Source organism: Podarcis vaucheri, assembly GCF_965113315.1.
Source record: "Podarcis vaucheri genome assembly, chromosome: 2".
Taxonomy (NCBI): Eukaryota; Metazoa; Chordata; class Lepidosauria; order Squamata; family Lacertidae; genus Podarcis; species Podarcis vaucheri.
In genome coordinates this window covers 54,326,740-54,352,633 of record NC_138760.1, presented here as the reverse complement: position 1 = coordinate 54,352,633, position 25,894 = coordinate 54,326,740, and the positions used below count along the sequence as shown (strand labels likewise).

The window sequence follows — 25,894 nt, the reverse complement described above, 5'->3', positions numbered from 1 at the left end:
CTAGCATGAGTTTTTAGTCGCTTAGCTCTCTCCAGCTCAGGTGCATGTTGGGACCAGTCAGGAGTTTGAAAGCAGTTCCAGGGAAGAGGTTTATTAAAACCCCTAGGGAGATTGTAACACTTGTGGGGGCTTTATTTAGCTTGCTTGGTCACATCCCTAACCACTGCCTTCCGTCCCAGATGGTTGAGAGTTAGGGTACACCACAGGTTCCCCATCCATGGCCTAGGCCCAGGCATGCTTCAGTGAACTGGGCACAAGGATTGGGCCTTGGTGTTGGACCTGGCTGATAGCAATGCTGCTCTAGTGTGTCGTCCAAGCCCTTGCATAGCAGACTTGGAACATGCAAACTGGCTTACATTACCCTGTTGAGCAGCACATGTCTACTGCCATGGTGACAGAGAAGCCCATTGCTACATTAGGGGGACCCCAACTTGGTGGGACTCGCTGTCTGCATCAATTAGCGGATTGGCACTGTCAGCAAGACCCACTTATAAAGGAGCAATTGGGACCTCACTTTAAGTTCACAGATGTTCCTTTGTAGCTGGGTCTTTATATGACCCACATCTGATGTCACGTGTGTCAGGTGTGCGCAGGTGGCTGTGGTTTAGGGGAAATGGCCTTACACAACTATTTGGGATCTGTACTGGGCTGAATTATAGGCATATCACTGGAGGTTCTCCTTCACTGGTGCAGATCACTCTGGGACCTCATGGGTAAGAAATTTAATAAATCATCATCATTATCATGCTACCCCACCAAAACCAAATCTGAAAGTAGACAGGGACCATATCACCTCTATGTTCTCTAATATGCCAGGACTATATAGAGATAGAAGTGGATGATAGAGGTGATGCAATAATATTTTTTCCTCTCCCTTAAGAAAATGCTAGTTACTTAATTGACCACGCCTGTCTCAAATATATATAGAAAAAGACAACACAGCAAGGTAAGTAACTGGTAGAAACTGCAGGGGCATAGCTTTTGCATTTTGTCTGCCGTTAACATAGCATTTCTTAATAGCCACTTTAACAGCAGTGTGCTTTGGAACCACATAAAAGCATAACACAAAGCAACCATTTTCTGTGCAGCATGTTCATAACTAGACGTTAATGACTCCAAAGCCAGCTGTTAAGACTTTCAATAAACTGAACACCAGAGGACAGCATTTCAGAAGTGGACATAAACAGACCAAGAAAATACCAATATGCAATATGTGAATAATACCAGTGTGCAATAAGTGCCCTCCAAAAGGCTGCCTTAAATTAACTGAAAAATAAATACTAGAAATGACCAAATCACATCCCAGGCTTGGGATTCTGCAACTAATCCACACCATCATCCTGTAGCTCACCTTATTATAGCTAATGCAGAAAGGAAAGCCTGTCTATGCCATCAGGAGCTGCCAGCAGCTAATCTGAATTGATGGTTTGAGCACCAGGGGAAGTGAATAGGCTAGGAAAATCAAGAAGAGCACGCAAAATGCAAAATGCAAAACGACTGAATGGGAAGTAGCAAATGCCCAAGTGTGTGCAGAAGCCTGCCAATTTTTCACAGGCACTTACTAAACACTGTCTGTTCACATTTATTTACTAGACTTATTCCCTGCTTTTCCCACAAGGAGCTCAGAGCAGCTTTTACAGGCAGTTGCTCATATAATCAGTTTACATGGCCAAATGTGCTTGGTTAGATCAGCAGAAATGTGTCATGGGCCTTTAGACTATTCTCTGTTAATCTGTAAGATATCATCAGTAAGAAAAACCTCTGGATAATTAGAAAATGAGAGGATGATTGAAAACAAACATATTGCAAGGCTGGCCCTACCATGAGGCAGAGTGAGGCAGCTGCCTCAGGCAGAAATGGCAGCAAAATGTTACTTATTTAATTTGTTGTTGTTGTTGTTGTTGTTGTTGTTGTATATAGATGCTAATAGGATTTTCTGCCTCAGAGGTCAAAATTAATTGGCCAACCTTGGACAACATGGACCTTGCCTTTTTTGTGGGGTGGGGAGGGAAGTGGAGATGGTATTTGCTGTTGTGCCTCGGGCAGCAAAATGTCTTGAGCCAACCCTGTTTCTGGGCAAAGAAGTGTCTTGGCAATGAACAAAAGCAGGGTATTCTGGCTGCTGATCAATAACCATCTCCACAAATGAATCAGCAAACTTGACTCCTGGAAGGGGGAAAAATTCAGTGATCTACTGTTCAATAGCCCAGAGTTTAAACTAAGTTACAACTTACTTGCACTACATTATAACTAAAGTTTAAGTTTCATTAATATTGGAGAAATATCTAGTTTAATTAAAAATGTTTTCATTGAAAATGAAATCCTAAAAAAATATATCTAAAATGTAACCTGGACAAACTATAACATCTTTTGTAAACTAGTTACAGATACTGTCAGTACATTTGTGAGATTAATTCCTTATGCAAACACAATAAAAGCGTTGTTTGCTTCTATCCTTAATGTCTAAATGAGCTGTGTTGAGATTTACAATTAAACTAAAGTCCCATCCAGAATCCCTTTCTCATAAAACCAGCTGTGTGTGGACAATTTGTGGTGACTTGACACCAATACATAATAAATTTTCTCTACATATAGTTCTATGCTATATGTAGTATATATTCATTTGAACATAGTAACTTGAATCTAAAGTTTCCTGTGCAAATGCTTAGTGGTGTGTGTGCCTGTGTCAGTGATTTCCCCTGGAAACATACCTATCACATTCTTCTCTGGAGAGTCACTCCAAACGTTCAGGAGCAAGTTGGCAGGGAGGGTTCAACAGAGTTGCAGAAGGAACTGGAACCTGAAAAGCTCTGGTGCACCCACCAATGGACTCTCTGTTTGCACACAGGGATCTCTGGATCATAGACAGTGTGTAGTTTCAAACTAATGTGTCCCGTCAGTGCGAGGATTTCCACGTGTACAGTGGGACTAGCCAGTCAAATGAGCTTGGACTCAAATTAACTAGGGGAGGACTATAACTCAGTGGTAGAGCATATGACTTGTATGCAAGAGATTCCAGGTCCAATCCTTGGCATCAGATAGAGTTGGAAAAGAACCCTTTGTCTGAAAGGACAGAGAGCTGCTGCCAGTATATGGAGACAACACTGAACTAGGTGCACCAATGGTTTGAGTCAGTGAAATGCAGACTCCCATGTAGGCATGGATGGGTCAGCCTATTTCCATTCCATGTCATTTCTGCATGCATTTAATCATGTCAGTTCCATTTCCTGTTTGTTTTAATTATTATTTAAAAATCTCTAATATGTACACTGTCCCCTAAAACAGGCATTTCCCCTCCAAAAATACACGTTTAGGACTTTTCTATGCATGTCCCCTAAAATATGCCTTTCATCATGGAATACACATTTCTGTACACTTTTGTACACATTAACCAAGACTATATCACACAAACAAAACAACACAAAATCAGAGAAAAATGCAATCCAAATCCAATGGTGTTCCATGAACTGTGGATTAGGCTGATTCGCTTTTAAAAGCCAACTGAATGAAATTCTCCTCTATTCCTATTCCCATGTACCTAAGCCTCAGAAGCTGTTTCTTTCTTTCTTTCTTTCTTTCTGAACATGGAAAATCCAGACCTCCTAAAAAATCTCTGGTCATCTCTGTATTGTTATTTCTTTTTCTGGAGAACACGTCCTTTACCGAAGCAACAGACTTGGAGATAAAAATGAATGTTTGAATCTCTTGCTTTTCGAAAAGTAAAACTTGAAGACACCCATATAAGAATAGGAGACCTTCGTTGTTGTGGCATTATTTAATCAATGCTGACAACTATCCAAGAATGCACATCATATTTGAACCAGATCACTCTATATTTAGGAGAAATGAAATGCATCAGCACTGTAAAGCTATCCCAGTGATTGATGGGGGCTCCAGTAAGAAAGCAGAACAAGAGCCAAGCTCATAAAGCAGATCTAGCAGAGCCCAGACATATGCTCGATAGATGAAAGGGGCTCATGCTCCCTTCTCTAGGTACAGAGCTCTGAATGATTCACTCATTTCCTAGATGCCAGTTAAATAAGAGAGAGAGACCCAGTAAGAGGATCTTTGCTCTCACTAAGGCTGAAATCCTAAAGTGGGGAGAAGAACCAAAGGCAATTCATCAACTGCCAGAGCCAAAGTCCTGCTGAGCTTGAGTAATGGGTACTGTGTTGCTCCGTCTGCTTTTGTAGTTTGGGTTTTTTTTTTGCAAAAAAAAAAGTTTTCAATGAAAGGAGGCAATTTGGACATGCTGAGAAGCATGTTGAGAAATGTAAATTCCTCCTCCCCAGCTTGGGGATTTGTCAAGGTACCAGGATGGCTCTGGATCCTTCAGTTCCAAGCTGTTTTCTGGTTCATGAACTGCACCTGACACACATCTTTTTTGGCCTTACTGATGTTGGACCAGGGCGTCGGAGCCCTTGATGGTGGCAGGGTAGGAAAATGTGACATTGAATCTCCCTCTCCAACATCTGAACTTTGTCTGATATTCGAAACAGATATCCAATCTGTCCTGTGACTCCTGGAATGCCTTCTCAGGAGCTAAAGAATTGCACACTAAGAGGATCATTAACCTCCTTCATTCATTTTGACTGAAATGGGGAGGGGGTTGTAGATGTGTACAGAAATGTAAGAAGATGGTGTCTTTCATGGAAAAACCATGATGCTAGAGAAGTGCAAATACATACAAGTGGATAAAGCACCATTTTGGAATTTAATCCTCATTTTCTGGAGAAATCTCATGGCTTAAAAGTGCGGTCTATTTTATCTTCTCTGCTGACAAAAATATTTTATGGCTTCATATGAACCAACAAGACAAAAATTATATCCTGCTTATGAAAAGGGGGAAGATTATGGGAGAAGAGATGCAATAGATTATAAGAGACTTGAATGCTCACCTTTTTTCAATCCTTTCTTTTCATGCTCCTTGATCTGATCTTGGTTTGGTACTATTTTTTCCTTACAATTATTAGGTCTTCTTTTCCTGGGAATAGTCACATAAACAATCCCATCCAATAAGAGATCCTATAGTGAAGACAATTATGTCTTTATGCTACTTAGCCAATCAAATTTGGCTTCCTTTGGTGTTCACCTAATACTTCTACCATGCTAATATCACCTTTGGTCAAACAGACTTGAAAAGTGTTTGAGTTCCTGGGTTATCTTCTACTACAAATGGTTTCAAAGGGCAGATATTCAGAAGAGGGAGTCTCTGTTCATGTAGCTTAGATCTTCAAATCCGGGAAGTTCATAGACTTCTTCAATGGGGACTGGGTAGAATGATAGACTGGGACAGAATGAAAAAGTAAATTATTCTTGATTCTATAAGCCTTCACCATTACATTAATGGTCACAGCTATTCCATTTTAGCTCAATAGGATGGTATATAGAATGCTATAAAGTGTTATATTTGATTAGAGATCATTTATATTTCTTTAGAGTTGCAGGCTTTTCAATCTCAACAGGAGGGCCTTCATCAGGCAGAGCTGTTCAGAGGAACAATAAAATAAAATGGATTGTCTAATTATGCATTTTTTGGTCTGAATGTCTCTGACTGTCAGTTTGCTATTTTAAATCACTAGCAGCCCAATCTACAATTCAGTAAAACTGAATTTATTGTGTCAGCAGGACAGAGGCACAATTCTCATATCGATTTTGAAGCCTCCACAAGGTGACTTCTCCTTACCTTTTCATTTTGCATAATCAACATTTCTTCTGAACACACTCCCACATGCACTTACCACACCCAGAAAGTCCTTTGAAATATCACATCAAAAGGGAACATGTTCAGAAAAAAGTTCATTAGATCAATCATTAATTAAGATTGGGGAAGGGAAGCTCTCTGTGTGATTCCTTTTAGCAGAATAAGCACACTTGTTTTGTTCAGGGATCCAGTCATCTTTAGTCAACTCAAACTAGAACTTGTATTGCTGAGATATTTCAGCTTCTCAGCAAAGTGCAGTATTCTTCTCCTCAGTAATATGTATGTTGTGATTGTGATTGTGTGATTGTGAATGTGAGTGTTATGGATCTTATTGCACAGGGTCTGTGACTACACAGGCAGAGTATAAAGGTGAAGATCATTCCTTGTTTATCTTCAGCATCTTGCAAATCTCTTGTATTCCGCCTTTGAAAGATGAAAGTTCATTTAGTTATCATTCTCTGTAAGAGCAAACTCTGGTGGTTTAGTGTCTAGCATTCTGGAGTGAAATAGTACCACACCAAAAGTAAGCTAGTTGTTTCTGTATACTCAGGAGATGCCCCAGATATGCAAAATATGTAAGCTGGAAAATTAAAAGACATGTGGGAGCATAGGAGCCTGCTTTATACCAAGTCAAACCATTGGTCCATCTAGCTTAGTATTGCCTACACTGATTGGCTGTGGTTGTCCAGGGTTTTAGGCAATGGGTCTCTCATATCCTACCTTGAGATGCCAGGCATTGAAGCTGGAGCCTTCTGCAAGCAAGGCAGATTCTTTTTTTTTCTTTTTTTTATTAAATGTTTATTGAAGTTTCAGAAATTATATAAAGAAAACAAACAAGACACAAACAAAAAACAAGTATAATTTCGATCCCTTATTTTCTTATATTTTACTTCGCTGACCTCCTCCTACCTCCCCTTTCTGTATTCCAATTTCAAATTATTTATTCAGCAAATCCTTTCAATTTGTTTTTGATAACCTTATCATCGAACTTATACATCAGTTCTTATTCTTAAAACATTTTTTCTAAAATCGACCAAGATTCCCTTCCACGAATTTCCCAATTTATATAACAATAACAAACGAAGTAAAAAACGAAATAAATTGTAATTATGAACCCTTTGGATTCCCAAACTCCACCCCCCTTTTCCCGGTTTCAGCCCCCAACAATGTCCATCAGTCTTAATCTACTATCAGCCTGGAGATCTCACATCCGAGGCACTTAATTGTCTCTCAGTTCCTCTCTGCCGGTCTTTTTGATAAACCTTGATATTAAATACCAAATCTTGGAGAAACTCCGGCCCAACAGGGTCCATGTTTTTTCCAGCTAGGCCTTAATACTTAAGAGTAGAGCCTATGGGGTGTTCCATTTCTTGTTTCATGCTCTTTTCCAGTTCAAAAATCCCCAAAGCTCTAACCTCCACCTTAATCACATTTGTAATCCTTAGGTCTTCTGATCTCCACATAAGAAGATCTCTCCATTTCTCAATCTCCAATTCAGGCCGGGCTTTCCACATCCGATTTTTATTTTCCTTTATTGCCATCATGCCAGGCCTCAAAGTAGAACTCTCTTTTAACATCTGCACACCAGCTCCTCCTTCCTTTTCTTCAGGGACGACGTATGTCTCCTTCTCCATATTCTCAAAACTCTCGGATTTCTCTATTTGTCCAGTTAAATAAGCTCCTTGTTTCCAATCCTTATCCGATCCAAGAATGTTATTTACTGTTAAGTCCAGGGTTGAAACATTTGTAGCCATAACATCAAACTGGCCTTGTAACTTTCCCAAGAGAACAAATGCTCTGTCCAATTCAGCCTGGATTTTCTCTCCTCCAGCCATTTCTGTAATGTCACTAAGTCCCTCTAGGGGGATTTTAGTTCCTTAATATTCTTTTCAGCTCGAGTCCAGAAATCCAGTTATTTTGTAACAGCCCTTTCTTATTGTCAACAAATTATAACAAATTGTAACCAATGTAACCGGCAGAAGCAACAAAAACAGGGTTCTCTTTTTCCATCTTGACAGCTGACTTGACAGCTGTCAAGCTCTTCAATACTTCAAACAGGCTCTCTCACGGAGCGATCCCGGGCCGGGGGTGTGTGTGGAACTTCGGCTCTCAAAATCAGTTCTTAATCCTCCAGTAAAAATTCTTGCAATATCAAACCGTGAAATTAAAGTCTTTTGCGAAAAAGAAAAGAGAAATTCTCTCGACCTTAGCTAGCAGGTCCTTTGCTTTATGTTGTTTACAAAGAGGGGGGGTGGACTTCCTTTTTAACCCTTCCCCGCTCGTTCCTAATTCAAACAATTTTTTTCTTTAGAGCCCAAATTTCCATATTACTCACGGGTTGTTACTTTAGAGTCCGATTGTTCAAAAGAAGAAGTCAGCGCTCTCCGACAATGGCTTGCGGCTTCACTCCACAGAAGAAGAAGCAGTACTCTCAGCACCGCGCCGCACCCCGACCCCGTTCCGGAACCTTTAAAAAGGCTCCTTTGCGGATTGGGGGGGCGTAAATGGTGCCCGCCGAGTCACCACGCTCACAGGCTTCTCCGCCTGTGATTTTTTAGGGTCCCCGCTTCGCTGCAGCGGCAAGACCCGATCCTGCAGAGCCGATTCCCTCCGGAGCAATTGGAGACACTGGATGTTTGGAATCTACCTGTGCCAACTAAAACGAAACCAAAAAAAGTAAAACAAAAGAAAAATGGAGGGCGGCGGAGGAGGGGGATTTAAATTGCTTCTAGTAAGTATCTTGGTGGGGGTGGGGAAAATTAGGGTTGGGGGTGTCCTTTCCATTCCAGAAATGCAAGAGACCTGAACAGCTCCTGTTTCAGGTTTTCTGAAGATAGAAACACTTACCCTAGTGGGTGAAGATACACAGCAGCACTTCATTGCAGATCCTGCCTGTCATTATTAACAACCATTGCAATTTGCATGATATCCTTATGATTATTATTAATCACCTTCTCCATGATTGCCTCAAGGTGATGTACATTATAAGCAGCAAAATACAGCAAAAACACAAAAACCAGCAGATTCATTTAAAGCAAAACAAAAATTTAAAACACAAAGTCAACTAAGCCAATATGTAAAAGAATGAAAGTTTACTATCCCCCTTCTATTTTCCTTGCTCTCTCTCACCACCTCTTTTCTCCCCCAAACTTATACTCTCTATAACATTAGTGTCTCACATCAAGCGTAACTGATCTGTAGAAAGGATCCAAGAATTGAAAGCAGAAATGCTGTATGTACTTTTGTAACCCAAGAAAATCTTTAATAAAAACAATTTTAAAAACTAAGCCAATTTGCCTAAGGAATTTCTTAAAAGGTTGGCAAGACAGTGTAGAAGCCATGCTTATCCTTTCTCAGGTTGGTTTTTCTATAGCAGGGGTGGAGAACCTAGTGTCTTCCTGATGTTGTTGAAATGCAACTCCCTTTATCCACATAACATATATATATAATTGCTTTACAATGATAACCTTTCTAATACAAGGTTGCTTTTAGCATTATAAGTCTTAGTTTTTAAATGTTGTACAAACCATGTGGTGAATCTAGCACACTTGATGTGTACTTTCTATTTTTCTGTTAGTCTCATCTTACTGCTACATTACAAGGAACATTATGCATGTTATTGGATTAGCTGGATTTTGTAGGGCCACACTTACTCTACAGGGAGCTGGCTTCAGGCACCAGACCCATTGACAGAACAACTTTGCGTTACAATGATTTCTTCAAATGTGACATGAAGGCTGGCAACATCAACCCCGCCATATGGGAATCTCTTGCAGATGGCTACAGTGCCTGGAGACAGTCAGGTTGTGCTTCCATAGCAGTGACCAGAGGAGGACTGCTGGGAGAAGCGCAGAGAGTAGAAACATCAAAGTGCATCAGCAGTAGCACAACTGGACTCCTTCATCTGCCCCAGCTGCAATAAAAGACGTATCTCCCATGTTGGTCTCTACAGCCACAGCAGGTGCTGTAACCTTCCAAAGTTTGACTTTAACCCCAAAGGTGCCCTCCTCCATTGTATCCTGAGACAGAGAGCCCACAGTATGATTAAGCCCACAGTAACCACACACAACCAACTTTATTTTTTGTACAGTTTGCCACCTGTTCCCCATAAGAATCACACACCCCCCTCAGGAGGTCAAAGAAAGAGCTGGTGGTCACACCTAGAAGACTCTCAAAGCCTAGAGGATTAATTTACTTTCTCATGTGACATCATAGCAAGCAAGGTTATTTCAGGAGATGGTAAGTGCTGTTTTGAGTAATTGACATGGATCTGAGTTCCTTCAGTTGGGGGTTTTGATGGGCCCAAGGGAAAATAAATTCAGAACTTTAAAGCTATTTAGCAGCATTTTACACAACAAGCTGCCATGTCCTAGGAGGATAGTTTTACAGCCCAAAAGGCACTAGCAATTAACAACCAAAGCTGCAGAAGAGATGCAGTCCATTAGCACAGAGAGAAGCTGGATTAGTGTGCACTGCTTACTGCAAAGATTTAATACAGATAACATTGCAGTACTTGAATGAAGTTGAACGGTGCCACTGCATGATAGGTTAGCTAAAACAAAACAAAAACTTGTGCCAAATGTTCATCTCATCCAGGATTTTATAATGACAGGAGTCCAGTAAATGGTTTTAAAACACTATTATAGTCTTGGGTACACTTTATAAAGGTCTGATATTGTAAGATGCTAGAGCTTCCACTACAAATTGATTATAGCAATTCGATTTTTCTAGGACCGTGTTGCTCATACAAAACAGGTGATTTATCTTCTTGAAAAGTTCACAGTCGGAATTACAGCGAAGAACAAGCAGAAAAGAATTCTTGCACTCACATGGATGGCACTGCAAATGCAAGCTGCTGCAGAATTTCATACTGCTTCCCTTTCCTCCATAGTACACTGAGGTGAGTGCCTTTCTTGATACCATCTACCTTGATGGTTACTTGATGGTGCTGGGGTGCTTTTGGGGGGAAGACATCTCATTGGATTTCATTTCATATCAGGGTAAATTGACCTATAATCATGCTTAAAATGGGAAGACTCAGATGATCAGCAATATAGCTATGTAATAACTGTAAAAAAATCTATAGAACATTGGCTGACATTTTAATTTCTTGTCACCAATGGCAACTTTCTACCTGCAAGGAGCCCAATATCAGAATAGATTTAATTTAGGTGCTGCTGTCAGTGTTCTTCTAGAGCAACAAAAGGGACAAAACTTGAAACAGTGCAGAGTCCTAGTCAGTTTGCTGGGGTTACTCCCAAGTAAGCATGTGTAGGATTGCAGCCTCAGCCAATATGTTTGTATATATCTCAAACATTCATTTCCTATTTGATTCTTAATTTATACATTATTAGTAAACCTCACAGTGATGAAAGCACTGCCTTTAGTGCAGACTTCATTTCAAACAGATTCTGGCTAAGGTAAAATGACCATATTTATTCATCAGTATGTCAAAAGGACTTTGTAAACTCTGGGAGGGATAGCTTACTCACCTTACTTTTACATTTTACATGTCAAACAATTGATTCAAGAAATTATCAGCTTTTTAATGAATTTTATGACAACATCCTGAAATACAAAGTCTTGGCTGCTAAACTTCTTTTAAATATGTAGAATAGAACTGTTTTCCTATTGCCAGATAATATCAAACCAAACTCTAATCTTTTTCAAACAAAAGGAAAGAAATCTTAGTTTATGGAGTATAGTTTCTATTTTTCCATTTATCACTTGCTTTTTAAAGCTTCTAAAATTAAGTTTGTATCTAAATACACTAATAAGGATTTCACTTGTGCACTTTAATAGGACACTATTGCACTGACTGGGGCTTACTTACGAGTAAATGTGGTTAGGCTCAAGCAGTTATGCAGCAACTACTTCCGTCCAGCAAACCCAACAGTTTTAAGAATGAGACTATTTCCAGTTATCCCAAGAGAGGCATATTCCACCAAACAGGAACTACATTTATGGCAAAACAGTATTTACAGGAGGAGACTAGCTTTGTAATTCAAGAACAAAACGTAAAAATACCCCTCAACTGGAATTCCGGAAGCTAGCAGCAAAACAAAGCAAAATTTCCACACTGCTGAATCAAGCAGGAGAGAAAAAGCAGTACGTAGTTATAAAGGAGAAAGGTGCTTTAAATTATGATTTCTTTCAGATTGCTACTATAGTTTTTTTAAAAAATATATACATAAAAGTATACAAGCTGGTAGAACTTTGCAGGATCTCTTACCATCTGACAAGTCAATTAGTCCAAGGTAGTGCAAAAGTTTCAGAGAGGAGCAAATCACCACCACAATTCCTAAAGTCTGGAGCCCTTCAGACTCGCCTTTGCTCCACATCCTTTAAGATAACACACAGATTGTAGCCTCCGGCGTGCTAGCAAAACAGCAGGCAGGGATTGAAAGCAGGGGGATATTCAGCTGTTTGAAGCTTTTCTTCCTGCCGCTGGGTAAGTGCATGGCTCATTTTCTCTCTTTCGTTCTCTCCGTCTCTCCTTGTGCGTGAGTGTGATTCTCACTCTTTTCCTTTTCCTGTGTTTCCTGTTCCTCCGCCTTTCCCCACCCCACACTCTCGCAGTCCTGCTCTTTTCCACATTTTAACAATAATGTATGATTTAGTTTCTCCACCCCCCCTCCGTCTTTCTCTCTCTTGAGGGCAATTGTCTCTACAGTTTATCCCTCTCATTTACAACTTAACACCATGTTGCTAACCTCAGCAGCAGCATCTGTGGGTCACTTATCTTGCACTTGGGATCGTTTGATCAACTCCAGCCAAATAATGCTTCTTCCAATTGCTTTTGTTGGTTTGTACAATAAGGGGGGGGGGAGATACTGAAGGAAATGATAAAGGATCTTAATTTCGCTCCTTCCCCACATTATGATCTTTGTTTTCCAATCATCAAGGCTTCCTCCAAGAATTGCTCAGCATGTCCAATCTGTAAGTGGGACTACAGTTCCTCTTTCCTAATGTATTCAAAAGGAAACACACTATTTACTTTTTGTGGAGACCTGAGAATGGGCTAGCAGCCCTACAGTAAAAGACTGATTTAGATTATGCATATCCATGAAATTTCAAGGCCAGGAAGAGCCAAAGTTTCATATACAGTGGTACCTTGGGTTACAAACGCTTCAAGTTACAAACTCCGCTAACCCGGAAGTAGTTGCTCCGAGTTGCAAACTTTGCCCCAGGATGAGAACAGAATTTGCATGGCGCAGCAGGAGGCCCCATTAGTGAAAGTGCACCTCAGGTTCAGAATGATTTTGGGTTAAGAACGGACCTCCGGAGCAAATTAAGTTCGTAACCCAAGGTACCACTGTAGCCACCATTGCATACAGTGATAGCATCTTGTACTTAAGATGTGAGACCCAGATTCAAATGTTCAGTCACTAAACCTAGGTTCAAACTAGATGCAACACACACTCCTGTTTCTCTTTCTCCTGACTTCTTAGAAGTGGCCTTAAGGGGCTAACAGTTTGAGAGGAAGAAAGTTTGGTTTTCTCTAGCTGTTTTTCTGCTCAAAACTGCTGCCAGGCTGCATTTCTCCCAATACAGGGGAAATCTGGTTATCGCTTTCTCACCCTGCCCCCCCACCCCAGCATGCTTAGATATAAAAGTAGCTAGAGGTGCATAAGCAGGTGGAGGGAAATGAGTTAAGCAGGTGATCTTCCATCTCACTGCTATACTTAAACTTGCAGTGTCCTCTAGGGATGCTTCAGGTTTTTGTTTTTTTAATGGAACCATTTGTCAGATGTACTTTGGTCCTTAGGTCCATTTCATATTTTACCAGACAGACAGTCTTTTTTTAACTTTAATTTTTAAAAGATGCTACCTGAATATCATATGGAAGAGACTAGTAATTTCTGAAGGGAATATAGAATCATAGAATCAAAAAGTTGGAAAAGACCACAAGGGCCATCGAGTCCAACCCCCTGCCAAGCAGGAAACACCATCAGAGCACTCCTGACATATGGTTGTCAAGCCTCTGCTTAAAGACCTCCAACGAAGGAGACTCCACCACACTCATTGGCAGCAAATTCCACTGTCGAACAGCTCTTACTGTCAGGAAGTTCTTCCTAATGTTTAGGTGGAATCTTCTTTCTTGTAGTTTGGATCCATTGCTCCGCGTCTGCTTCTCTGGAGCAGCAGAAAACAACCTTTCTCCCTCCTCTATGTGACATCCTTTTATATATTTGAACATGGCTATCATATCACCCCTTAACCTCCTCTTCTCTAGGCTAAACATGCCCAGCTCCCTTAGCCGTTCCTCATAAGGCATCGTTTCCAGGCCTTTGACCATTTTGGTTGCCCTCCTCTAGACACGTTCCAGTTTGTCAGTGTTCTTCTTGAACTGTGGTGCCCAGAACTGGACACAGTACTCCAGGTGAGGTCTGACCAGAGCAGAATACAGTGGCACTATTACTTCCCTTGATCTAGATGCTATACTCCTATTGATGCAGCCCAGAATATGTACAGTGGTACCTCGAGTTACAAATGCCTCAGTTTACAAATGCTTCAGGTAACAAACTCTGGAAGAGCTACCTCGAGTTGAGAACTTTGCCCCAGGATGAGAACAAAAATCGTGTGCCAGCAGTGCAGCAGCAGCAAGAGGCCCCATTAGCAAGAGCACGCCTCAGGTTAAGAACAATTTCAGGTTAAGAACGGACCTCCGGAATGAATTAAGTTTGTAACTAGAGGGACCACTTACTTCTGTAAACATGCAGGACACACTATAGAGCCACAACTGGCGGTGACATTCTGCCCCCACCCCGCTTTTAGGGGCATGCTCACTTTAACCAGCCTTTACCAACCCGGTTCCCTCCAGATGTCTTGGACTAGAACTACCATCAGCCCTGGCTAGCATGACCAATAGTCAGGGATTATGGAAGCTGCAGTCCAAAACTTCTGGAAGGCATGAGGTTGGAGAAGGCTGCTTTACTCAAACTATGTCCATGTGAAGAACTACTAACTACTTAACGGTGTTACTGCAGTGATAAATGAGGTATGAATTACAAATGCCCTTGTACACCGAAAAAACTTTTGGTGGTGAATAATAAAGAGTACTGTGAAGAGAAAAATATTTCTAAGACGATATAGAGACACTATTTCACACAACTAAGCTCTCATGTAACGTGGCTTTCCCTAATTCCCATCATTCCTGAACTCTGGCAGTGCTGACTAGGGCTGACGGGTATTAGAATGAAAAATAGCTGGAGGGCATCAGGTCTCTTTACACATGTAAGGGATGGCCATGTGGAATTCTGAAATCACATGCGTCAGTAATATATATATATATTATTGCATAAGCTCTTTACTGAATATATACACAACTTTTTCCTGTTGTATTATTATTATTATTTATTAAATTTGGCAGTTCACAGCACTTGGCACATTTGTTGGATTCCAACTCCTAAAACACGAGCCACACAGGCAATGATAGGAGGCAGAGTCCAACAACACCTGGAAGACACAGGTTTCTATCCTTGAACATGAGGGTGGTAATGGGATTTTTTATTTCTGAGTAACCTTTCTCCTGCTTTCACAGTATTGCTGTTGTCTGTTGAATCCCTAAATTTCACATGGGAGGGTCCAGTGCTTTTTTTTTGGGGGGGGGAGACTCGAGGGTATGCAATACTGGCACTCCCCCCCCCCAGTGTGGCACTTACTGTAACAACTTCATGGTGAGTACTGGCACCTTTTTCTATAAAAAAGCACTGGGAGGATTCATATTCTATGAATAAAATATAGAAGATAGCTGTGTAACAAAATTCATATTGCATTGCAGGGTGGGGGTTTCACTGCCACTGAGTATCATTCTGAAACAACCTTTTGGGCTTCCTTAAAAAAAGTGGTGGCACTTATCCCAGACGGAGGCAACAAGATTGCTAGAACACCAAGTGCCACCTAATGCAGTAACATACTCAAGCCACAATGAACCTGCTTGCTCAAGAGCAGTCCTAAAGCAGACCCATTGATTTCAATAAGATTCCTGAGTATGTTGGCTTCCAACTTCAGCCACTCAGATGCCTCACATAAGAAATAATAGGCACAGTCATTTTCATTGCATTGGCATAAAAATATATCTGGCACTGTGTAGCATACAGATTTTTAAAAGCGTAGTTCCTTCCAGATAGAGGAAGGGAGTAAGAAATGAATCAGATTTGTCAGCTGTGTGGTAGATTTTGCATTCTGTTTTCTACCATTATTACTCCCATCTAGTAACTTGTATACAGTTGTAAAGACAGGCCCTTTCCCCAGCATATGTCTGGAGACAGACATGGGTTTTTTAGAACCTAGAAGGTGGCATGGTATTGCTTGAAATAGCCCACTAGAATTAGAAGGCTCTGTCAATTTCGTTTCTTTCAGGTTTTTGGTTTTCCAATCTTAAACTCAGTTCTTCACATTTCTGCAGCAATTGGTGTATTTATTTTAAAAAGGTTCTTACAAAAACTTGTCAGCATTTTAGTGAGAATTTATTCTAATAAACACATTTTTATCTGCAGTTTTGAATGTACACATTTTTGTAAGAAATTCTTTTATTTCTGTATGTTATTTTCCCTAATATGTTCACTTTTATACAGTTTCCCTTAACATATACATTTTTGTAAACACGGTTTGGCTGGAGAACTGCACTGCAATATTCAGATAAAGTGTGGATTTCAAAGGATGGCTATGTACTGGTTGTATTGTTTCAGAAAGTGTGAATTTGGTAGATTAGGCTTTAAATGTGAACTGACTTGAATTTCTTTCCCATCCCTAACAGCCACTCAGTTTTTCTTAACCACTACTGAAGGGAAGGTGTTGTGCTTTCTAGATGTTGTTGGACTCCGACTCCCAGTATCCCTGCTGGTGGGGGCTGATGGGAGCTGGAGTCCAATAACCCACAGGGGCACACATTTATTTCCTCTGCACTACTGTCTCTGGTTAAAACGGTTTCTGCAACGTTTCAAAAACCTGACCAGCTACTGTCATGGGACAAAAGAAATTAGCAGGTTCACCATGGGAGCAACGCAGACCTTCTTCCAATCTCTTTAAATGTGTCTGCCCGCAGTTTATATTTTCTATGGGGGATCAAGCTCTATTTTTTGAAAAAAGGAATAAAATGGCTCTGCTGGTTTTCTAATAGGATTATTTAGGTTCCCTCTGAGGAGTTACAGAAATGAGTAATTTATTTGATACTCCAACTTCAGTAATCAAATCCTCTGTGGCTGCTGCCTGTGTTTCCTCCAGCAGTGTTGGTTCACGTTTGCAAGAGTCACTCTAGTTATCCAGTGCTCTGATTTGATCGCTCTTGGTAGGAGCAATCAGTATGGATGGACTTCCTCCACTGGTTGATGTTCTTAAGCTTTTAACTACCAAAAATATATATTTCTTTATCTATACTCAAAGTTACATATTATTAAATTTTATTTCTCTTTTGACATCAGTTAATAAGCTGTCTAAACAAACAAAGAAAGAAACAAATGGTGGTAATTTGCACGTTAGTGCAGATTCTAGTGTGCATTGTTTCACATTCACTTGAAAACACAGAGATATGCTAATTTTATATAACACATCTGTTCCCATATATAAATGAAAATAAATATTTGCAAATCTACTTAAAACACACACACTATATTAATATCTGAACGTTTTTGAATGGGAAGGAAAAAGCATCTTAACTAGGATTGTCGGGCTGGCTTTCTAGTTTCCACTGGCTTCCTCAGTCAAAGCTCTCTTCAACTTGAGTCATATATTCACTACACTGCTCAGAAAGACATATTGTGCTGTTGAACAGGAAACAATATGCCCAGTAGTGATGTTAATCTACAATATATATTTTTTAAAGGGCATGCTTAACTTTTCATATCTGCCCCAGTCTATTTGCAGAGACCTAGCACTGGGAGCCTGGGTTGAAATAATAAAGACTTAAATTCTCATCTTTAGGAATAAGTGTGGAGAAGGCGTTTCAGCCTGAGTCCCAGCAGTTATCTTCAAAAATGAGGCAAGAGAACTGCTTAATGTTCAGAAGGAGAAAAATGTGTTTCGCAGTTCTACACATATCCACCTCATAGATAAAGTTTTGAAGTCTTCAGGTGAATGGGAAACAAAGCACACTAGGATCTTTATGACTATCTGAATGAAAAAGTTGAGACCTTCCATTAACTAAAGGGAAGCGTTGTTCCCAGTGACATTCTGTCCCAGGAACATGGAAAAAGCAGCTGAGTCCAGTGAAGCTTTTATTATTGCTGTTCAAAAAAGAAAAAGAGGCAATGCAAAAAATGTTGCCACCCCCCCATTAATCCAGTCATCAGGGGCATTTGCACCCCACACCAAGAAATTAACAAAATTCCTTATAATTTTACAAATACTTCAGGCAAGCACTAATTGTTTCCTCAGACTTTAGCTTACTTCTTGGCTATATGTTCAGACATGATGCTTAGCCAGTGCTTTTTTCCCCTAGAATGAAGTTGTCACAGTAAGTGCCACACTTTTTAACAACAAAAAGTTGCCGGTACTGCGTACCTTTGAGTGCCACCTTTTTTTTAAAAAAAAACAACCACTGTGCTTACTATGATTAAGACAAACAAAGCAGTCATGTGCATGTCTACTCAGAAGTAAGCTCTACTGCCTTCAACAGGACTTACTCTCGGGTAAGTGTGTATGGGATTGTACCCCATGCTAGAATGTTGTGTTCAGCCAGTATGGCATGTGCTGTACTTTAAGCATCTTGAAGTCTCATCATACTCCCTTAACTTCCTCTTGTTGGATTCAGTGCTTATTGAAATGGAATATAGTGGACGCTCAGGTTGCGAACGAGATCTGTGCGGGATGCATGTTCGCAACCCGCAGTATTCGCAACCCACAGTGGATTGTGATTCAGCGCTTCTGCGCATGCACAACCGCCGAAACCCGGAAGTAACCTGTTCTGGTACTTCCGGGTTTCAGCGGTCTGTAACCTGAAAAAACGCAACCTGAAGTGTCTGTAATCCGAGGTATGACTGTACCTTTGTCTGGATCAGGCCCAATATTTCACATCCTCAGTGATTCAAAATGAAATGCAGCCGTATGAGCTGCCAGCCAAGAATTATTCATAAATACTATGCAGTGACTCTTTTTGAATAACTACCAACCTCTTCATAGGGAAAAGCAGAGTTTCACTGCATAAATTATTCATTCTGAATAACACTGTTTTCTATTCAGCTTCCCGGTCTTGAGGCCATCATCTCTTTCCTTCTTGTTCTCCTAGACATGAATTTTATGTATGTACCTGTTCAGAAAAGTTACCAAAAATGGGATGTGGGGAAATTTGATGGGATCCCACAATGGTTTTCTCTGAAGAGTTCTTTACTTCACAGGCATCTCCAATAGATTGGTCTGATAATAAAAGGTAAAAGGCATCCCCTGTTGTTGTGTCATCCTTTTCCCCCTTCGTCTTAGGATGTCCAGGTACCCGCCATCCCTGACCATTGGTTATGCTGCCTTGGACTGATGGGAGTGAGGACTCCAGCAACATTTGAAGGCTACAAGTTTCTCATTTCTGCCTTAATCCTTAGATTTTAGATATACTCTCTTGCTTACGCAGTTTTCCCATCCCAGCAAAATATTAACCTGTGTCAGAACAGACCCCATACGTTGCCTGAGAGATATGCAGTTGTCATTATCTGATGATAATAATAATAATAATAATAATAATAATAATAATAATAATAATAATAATAATAGTTTGGATTTGATATCCTACCTTTCACTCCCCTTCAGGAGTCTCAAAGCGGCTAACAATCTCCTTTCCCTTCATCCCCCACAACAAACACTCTGTGAGGTGAGTGGGGCTGAGAGACTTCAAAGAAGTGTGACTGGCCCAAGGTCACCCAGCAGCTGCATGTGGAGGAGCGGAGACGCGAACCCGGTTCCCCAGATTACGAGACTACCATTCTTAACCACTACACCACACTGGCTCTCAATTTGAACACAATACTGGAGTATATATAGCTCTAACCCAAGAATGTCCTGATGTGCACAAACATTATCTTCTGCCATATAAGTGGTTTCTAATATGGACAAGTAGACACCCAACCATGTGTTTTATTGTCTCCTGTCCCTATTAGCTTATTAAATCTAACAAAGGATGTTTGACTGGTGGGTCCAGAATGTGGTTAATATTCCACTGTGTGTGGCAGTGCTGCGGCCACTCCTAAAGAAACTGGCTCTTGGCCCCATGGCCAGAAATAACTACTGACCAGTTGCAAATACATCCTTTGGGCTGAAGGTGGTGGAAAGAGCAGTGATGTGACAGCTCAGGCACTATTGGATAGCACATGTTATTTATATCTAGCACAATCTGGGTTCAGGCCTGGCCATGGGATTGAATTGGCCTGAGCTACCCTGATATATGACCTTTACAAGGAGTGAGACCTAGCTCCTGCTTCTTGATCTGTCTGCAGCTTTCAATACCATTGAGAATGAAATACCAGCTCTATGGAATTGGGCTACAGTGGTTCCAGTCCCAACTATAGAACCAAATGTATAGAGTAGCTTTGTGAGAGTGCCTTTTTGCCAGTTACACGATGCGGTACTGCAGGGCACTGTTTTATTCCCAATATATTTAATACCTACATGAAGCCACTGGAGTGGTTATTACAGGTGCCATTAGTACACTGATATCAGTCAACACAGTTTCTCCATAACATCTGAATCAGGAGGATCTGTGTGGGCCCTGGATTGGTGCCTAGACAGTGGTGGGGTGAATGAAGGAAAATAAGCTGAGCTTGAACCCTGGCACAACAGAGTCATTATGGGTGAGTGGTTTTCAAGTCTGATAAATTTGTCTGTTGCCTACCCTGTTCCTTTGAAGGATCAGATTTCTGAGGGGTGTGTGCTTCTGGATCTAGTTTTGTCACTAGATACTGGGAAAGCACCACTGGCTAGAAGTGCCTTTTAGCAGCTGCTCCTGACGCTGTGGGTTAAACCACAGAGCCTAGGACTTGCCGATCAGAAGGTCAGAGGTTCGAATCCCCGTGACAGGGTGAGCTCCCGTTGTTTGGTCCCAGCTCCTGCCAACCTAGCAGTTTGAAAGCACATCTGAGTGCAAGTAGATAAATAGGTACCACTCCGGCGGGAAGGTAAACGGCGTTTCTGTGTGCTGCTCTGGTTCTCCAGAAGCGGCTTAGTCATGCTGGCCACATGACCCAGAAGCTGTACGCCAGTTCCCTCGGCCAATAAAGCGAGATGAGCGCCGCAACCCCAGAGTCGGTCATGACTGGACCTAATGGTTAGGGGTCCCTTTACCTGGTAAAACAGCTTTGACTGTTCCTGGACCAGGAGACAGTAGTTCATTGGGGGGCCCAGTCCTCACTTCCAGGGGTTGCTATAGAAGGGGGAGCTTCTAAGCAAGACACAGATCCACAACTGCTATCCAGGGGTATTGGCAACATACAGGTCTCCCATCCACAGACATTTGTCATAATGATGGGTATTTCACAATAGTAACATTTTTCAACCAAAATCACTTTATGCACCATCTTCAGGTGAGACATTATTCTCAAAAAGGCTTTGAGGCTCTTACTGATATTCCTTCCCCTCCATATCCCTTCTCCCTGCTGATCTAAATTGTAGCTATACAAAACTTTCAAAGTTTTAATGGTTAAACCCTGCTGTTTGAAGAACACTCAACTGCAAGAAATGAAGTAAATCCAAACATTTCTTGCAAAGTTTGAGGAGACTAAAAAATGAGTAACTCCACTTTAATTGGTTTTAACACCAGCAAAAGAGGGGGAAGGGGAGCTTCTAAGCAATACTCCAGAGCAGGTACTTCTAATTATATACTAAAGTTTTAAGCTCCCAGATGAATTGACAGAATGTACTTCTGCCAGTAGCGGGGGAAAGCATACCAGAAGTTTTAACATGTTTTTAAAAATGCCAGCTCTTCAGTTCATTATGGTTGTTGGTACACACTCAAAGAAGGCAGTAATTTAGACTAGCATGTATACCTATGAAAGCATCTTACAGACAATACTGGCAAGATAGAGAAATAGTCTGACCTGGTGGCACACAGTTTTGTGTGTTTCCAATGTTAGGAATCCCAGAAAAATTCTGTGGATAAAGGTGTAAACTTCATTTACATATAGGCTCAACAGATGAATAGTTTTGCTTGCACTCAGTGAGGGCTACCATTCCCTCAAGAATGCTCTTTAGAATGCCATTGTATCATGATATAGCATCTTCCTAAGGCACTCTAGGGAATTTAAAATGGTGACTTGCTCATCCCTGAAAATGACTGGCACCAGGGGTGCCAGCCTGAATAAAATATCGCCGGGGGAGGGGGGCAGCTCAGATAAGCCCCACCCCACTTAATCAATCCCATGATGCAATGCATGCACACTATTTGAATGACAATGTTCATCAACCTTTGGGTGGCTAGCCCCCTCGCATATTTTTTTTTGGGGGGGGGCAAAGCGCCCTTGTCTCCTATGACTGGCACTCTATAAACAGGGCTGTTGCTGCTGCTTTTCTAAGGTGGAGCATTTGCACTCAGCCCAACATTTCAATGTAGACTTTTTTTCTGGGACTGCTAACATTAGACACAGAGAAAGTTGCCTTATACCACATCAGACTAATTGTGAACTAGCCCAGTATTATTCACTCTGTCTGGCAGATGCTAAGGTCTTGGGCAGATGCTGTTGAAATCATTCATTATCTGTTCTGGACATGCCAGAGATTGCACCTGGGGCCTTCTGCATACAAATAATGCACTCTTCCATTGAGCTATGGTTCCCTTCCCCATGAATGCCAACATTCATCAAATTTTGGACATCCATTGTAACCAGGGTTGGACAAATCTGTCAATTTTAGTTTCTTCTTAGTTTCTCATTTTTTTAGTCTTAAATTCTCCACAATTCTGCATCTGTTTGTGATTTAAAATAAAATGTTCTCAGGAAAATTCATCAGCACTTGGATGCAGTTTTGTTGGAATTCACACAGTCCCCTAATAGAATGCATTTTTGTATGTTCTTTTCATTAATATATACACTTTTAAGTATACGTTCCTCTAATTTACGCCGTTTTTGAGACACTGGTTATTTGGAGAACAGCATTGTAAAATATGGAAAGGTAAGCATTTTGAATTATAGCTGTGTTTCAGTTTGCATCTGTTTCAGAAATTGCACAACTAGAGAGCTTTGCATTAAATTGTGAACTGAACTGAATTCCCGCCCCCCATCCCTAAGTATAACAAAGCATTGCCCTATTGACTTGTTTCACTGGTAGATGGGTCTTATGTGAAAGACACCTATATACAAACTACAACTACTATTTCTGAGCAGCAACGGTTAAATTATTAGCAATAGTTGAGAGCTAACTCAGAAGCAGAGTTCTTTATTCATGTAATGTTTGCACAAAGCCTCAAGTGAGAATTCTGTTTGCAGCTATTCTGCTTCCTTGTGGTCTCATGCTCCCTTGCACTGAATATGGAAGATGCTGTCTTTGAAAAAGTTGCTGTACCCAACTGCATATGCCTTAAAAGATCAGAAGTAGTTAGTTTACTCCACAGCCATCCATACTGCTTCTTTCAAACAGCATTAAACCGTGACTGGATTTCCCAGAAATGATTTAAGACCTGACTATTACTTCTTGCCTTTTCATCAGTGACTCCAGCAGTAGACTGCTGTTTATCATGCATTCCAAATGCCACCAGTACAAAAGGAACAGCTTTGGTGTCTTTCTCTGTTGCTTTATGTATATGCTGACAGAGTTGTAAAATGTAACTACCGTAGTATAATGCATAATAGCAATTATAAGCAATAAGTGATATTCAAGGGGGAAATACTCAAAACTGGTACTAATAGTGAGAACTCTTTCTTGCTGGACTAATATAACCACTTTCACTATCATTGTCTTCATCAACCACAACGAAAGCAGTTTTGAATTATAGTGCTGTTTTTGGAGACATGTACAAAACCTGACTTTCAAGCTCAATGAAAGGCAAGCAGCAGTGAGGACAGACAAGCATCACTTAAAAGCATATGCCACAATTCATGTGCTACAATTGAAAAGGGATTCATCTGGTGCTAGAAGTGACATGCTGCAAGCCTCGGGTTTTGATCTGAGTGTATGGCCGTTCATATACCCAGGCCATTTAGGACAATGGTAGACATTTCTCCCCCATGTTGAGGACTAATTTCCCTCAGGGGTAAACCTCCAGGAACTGCATGCCAGCAATGGGCAGAGCCAGACCTGAAAATGAAGGGAACCAGAGACAAATGTCTTCTAGGTCAACTAACTTGGAATAAAGACTGCCCTGCCTCACTTTCACTATGGCTACCTCAGATTTGAACTCCTAGTACAGTGACAGTGGTACCTTGGGTTAAATTTAATTCGTTCTGGAGGTCCGTTCTTAACCTGAAACTGTTTTTAACCTGAGGTACCACTTTAGCTAATGGGGCCTCCCGCTGCTGCCGCACCGCTACCGTGCGATTTCTGTTCTCATCCTAAAGCAAAGTTCTTAATCCAAGAGGAGTCTGTAACCTGAAGCGTCTGTAATCTGAAGTGTCTGTAACCCGAGGTACCACTGTACAGATACTTACATATATTTATCACAACAAATCAATATAACTACTACTAGGAAAGCAAGAGGAAGTAATTCCTTTTTTACTTTAGTGTGATACACAGCCAAACAAAACCAATAAAAATAAGGAGGGAATGAACAAGAAGGAAGGAATTATGATAGGAGGTAAGAATCAGGTGGCTTTGGGGGGACATATAAAATAAGATTGCAGTTTCTGCAGCTGTGGATTAGGGCTTTCCATGCTTACCATCAGCACTTCGAAACCAGTCAAGAAATGAATTAGTTAATTTTTTTATACCACTTAGTATAATAAAAAAATCTCCAAGCAACTAATGACAATGGAACAGCATGGGGATTATATCTTCCCCATGCAGCATACCAGTTATCACCACATTTTGAATCGTTTCCAGACCCTATTTGAAAGCAGCCCCATGTAGAGTACATTATAATAATCTAATCTGGATGCTACAGAAACATGTCTGACCACAGGCCAGTTTTCTCCAGGAAAGCAGTCAGCTGGTACAGCAGCTGAACTTGATGAAAATTGCTCCTGGCTACTGATACCATCTGGGCACTCAAGAAGTGACAGATCCAGGAGCACTACTGTGAATTGCAGTTGCAAGGAGAAATGCAGCCCCCATGCAAAATAGGCTGTGTACTTAACAAAAGAAATCCCAGCCAATAGTCTTGTCTTGTCTTGTCTTGATTAAGCTCCACTTTGTTCAACCACATCATGTCCATCACTGAATTCACGCACTGATTCATTATTCAGTACTACTGAATATATCATTTTTATAGAATTATCTTTCCCTTTTACGTTACTGTTTCCTAAAGTTTGTGGATTTGGAATATTCTGTAAGCACAGATTTTCCACTGAGTTTTCCATGGCAATACCAACAGCATTTTGTTGATTCGCAACATAGCAACGTGCAGGAATCATTTAAATGATCCCATACAAAACACTTCATCTTCTATTTGTCAGCACTTGAATTTCATTAGCCATCAAGCTGCCAATTTATCAAATGTTGCTAACTCCCTTTGGATCTTCTTCATTCAATGTAGCCTTGGCATTCTGAAAGAAAATTATGCCATATGCACAGTTTGTGGATAAAATGCATCTCATGGGCAGCAAGTGTACCACTGTAAAATATAATATAAATATGCTTGTACAAATTGTACAAGAGCTCATTTTGCTAGAATATTTATTTCAGGTAACCTCTCCCAACATGGTGCGCCCAGATGTTTTAGAACAACAATTTCCATTATCACTGGCCATTGACCATGCTGACCAGGACTGGTGGTAGTTATAAGAAATATCTGGAAGCACCAGGCTGGGGAAGGATGATAGCTGGAAAATATCCAATATTTGTGACAAAATGTCAGCTCTGCTAATGCAGCAAAGATATACATTATAGAAATCAACAACTTAAAGGTTAGTCTGAAGCATTAAAAGGTAGCATGAATCACTATGTGTGCTTCAAAGTTTGCAGCAGCCTTTGCTCGCATCAGACTGGGGAAGGCAGTTCTGCAGAACAGGGCTCCAGCCCAACAAAAACCTCTCTTATACTATGCTAATTCCAAAATTATCTGCACCTTAGACAACACAGTATAAGTCTTGAGGGTACATGGATGTAGGCCTCATGAATGCA

At 40.8% G+C, this 25,894-nt stretch overlaps 1 protein-coding gene across 9 annotated transcripts in view; it reads right to left on the bottom strand.

Moving 5' to 3' along the window:
• The window catches only part of KCNIP1 (potassium voltage-gated channel interacting protein 1), a 509,279-nt gene that overhangs the window by 61,826 nt on the left and 421,559 nt on the right, over positions 1 to 25,894 (bottom strand). The window contains exon 1 of one of the 9 annotated variants that reach the window (XM_082213086.1): positions 11,937 to 12,324. The exons of the other annotated variants lie outside the window; for them this stretch is intronic. Within the exon in view, the coding sequence (XP_082069212.1) occupies positions 11,937 to 12,045 (109 nt within the window). The 5' untranslated portion in view covers positions 12,046 to 12,324. Of the gene's footprint in view, positions 1 to 11,936; positions 12,325 to 25,894 lie in introns of those variants that run through there. 9 annotated transcript variants of the gene reach the window in all.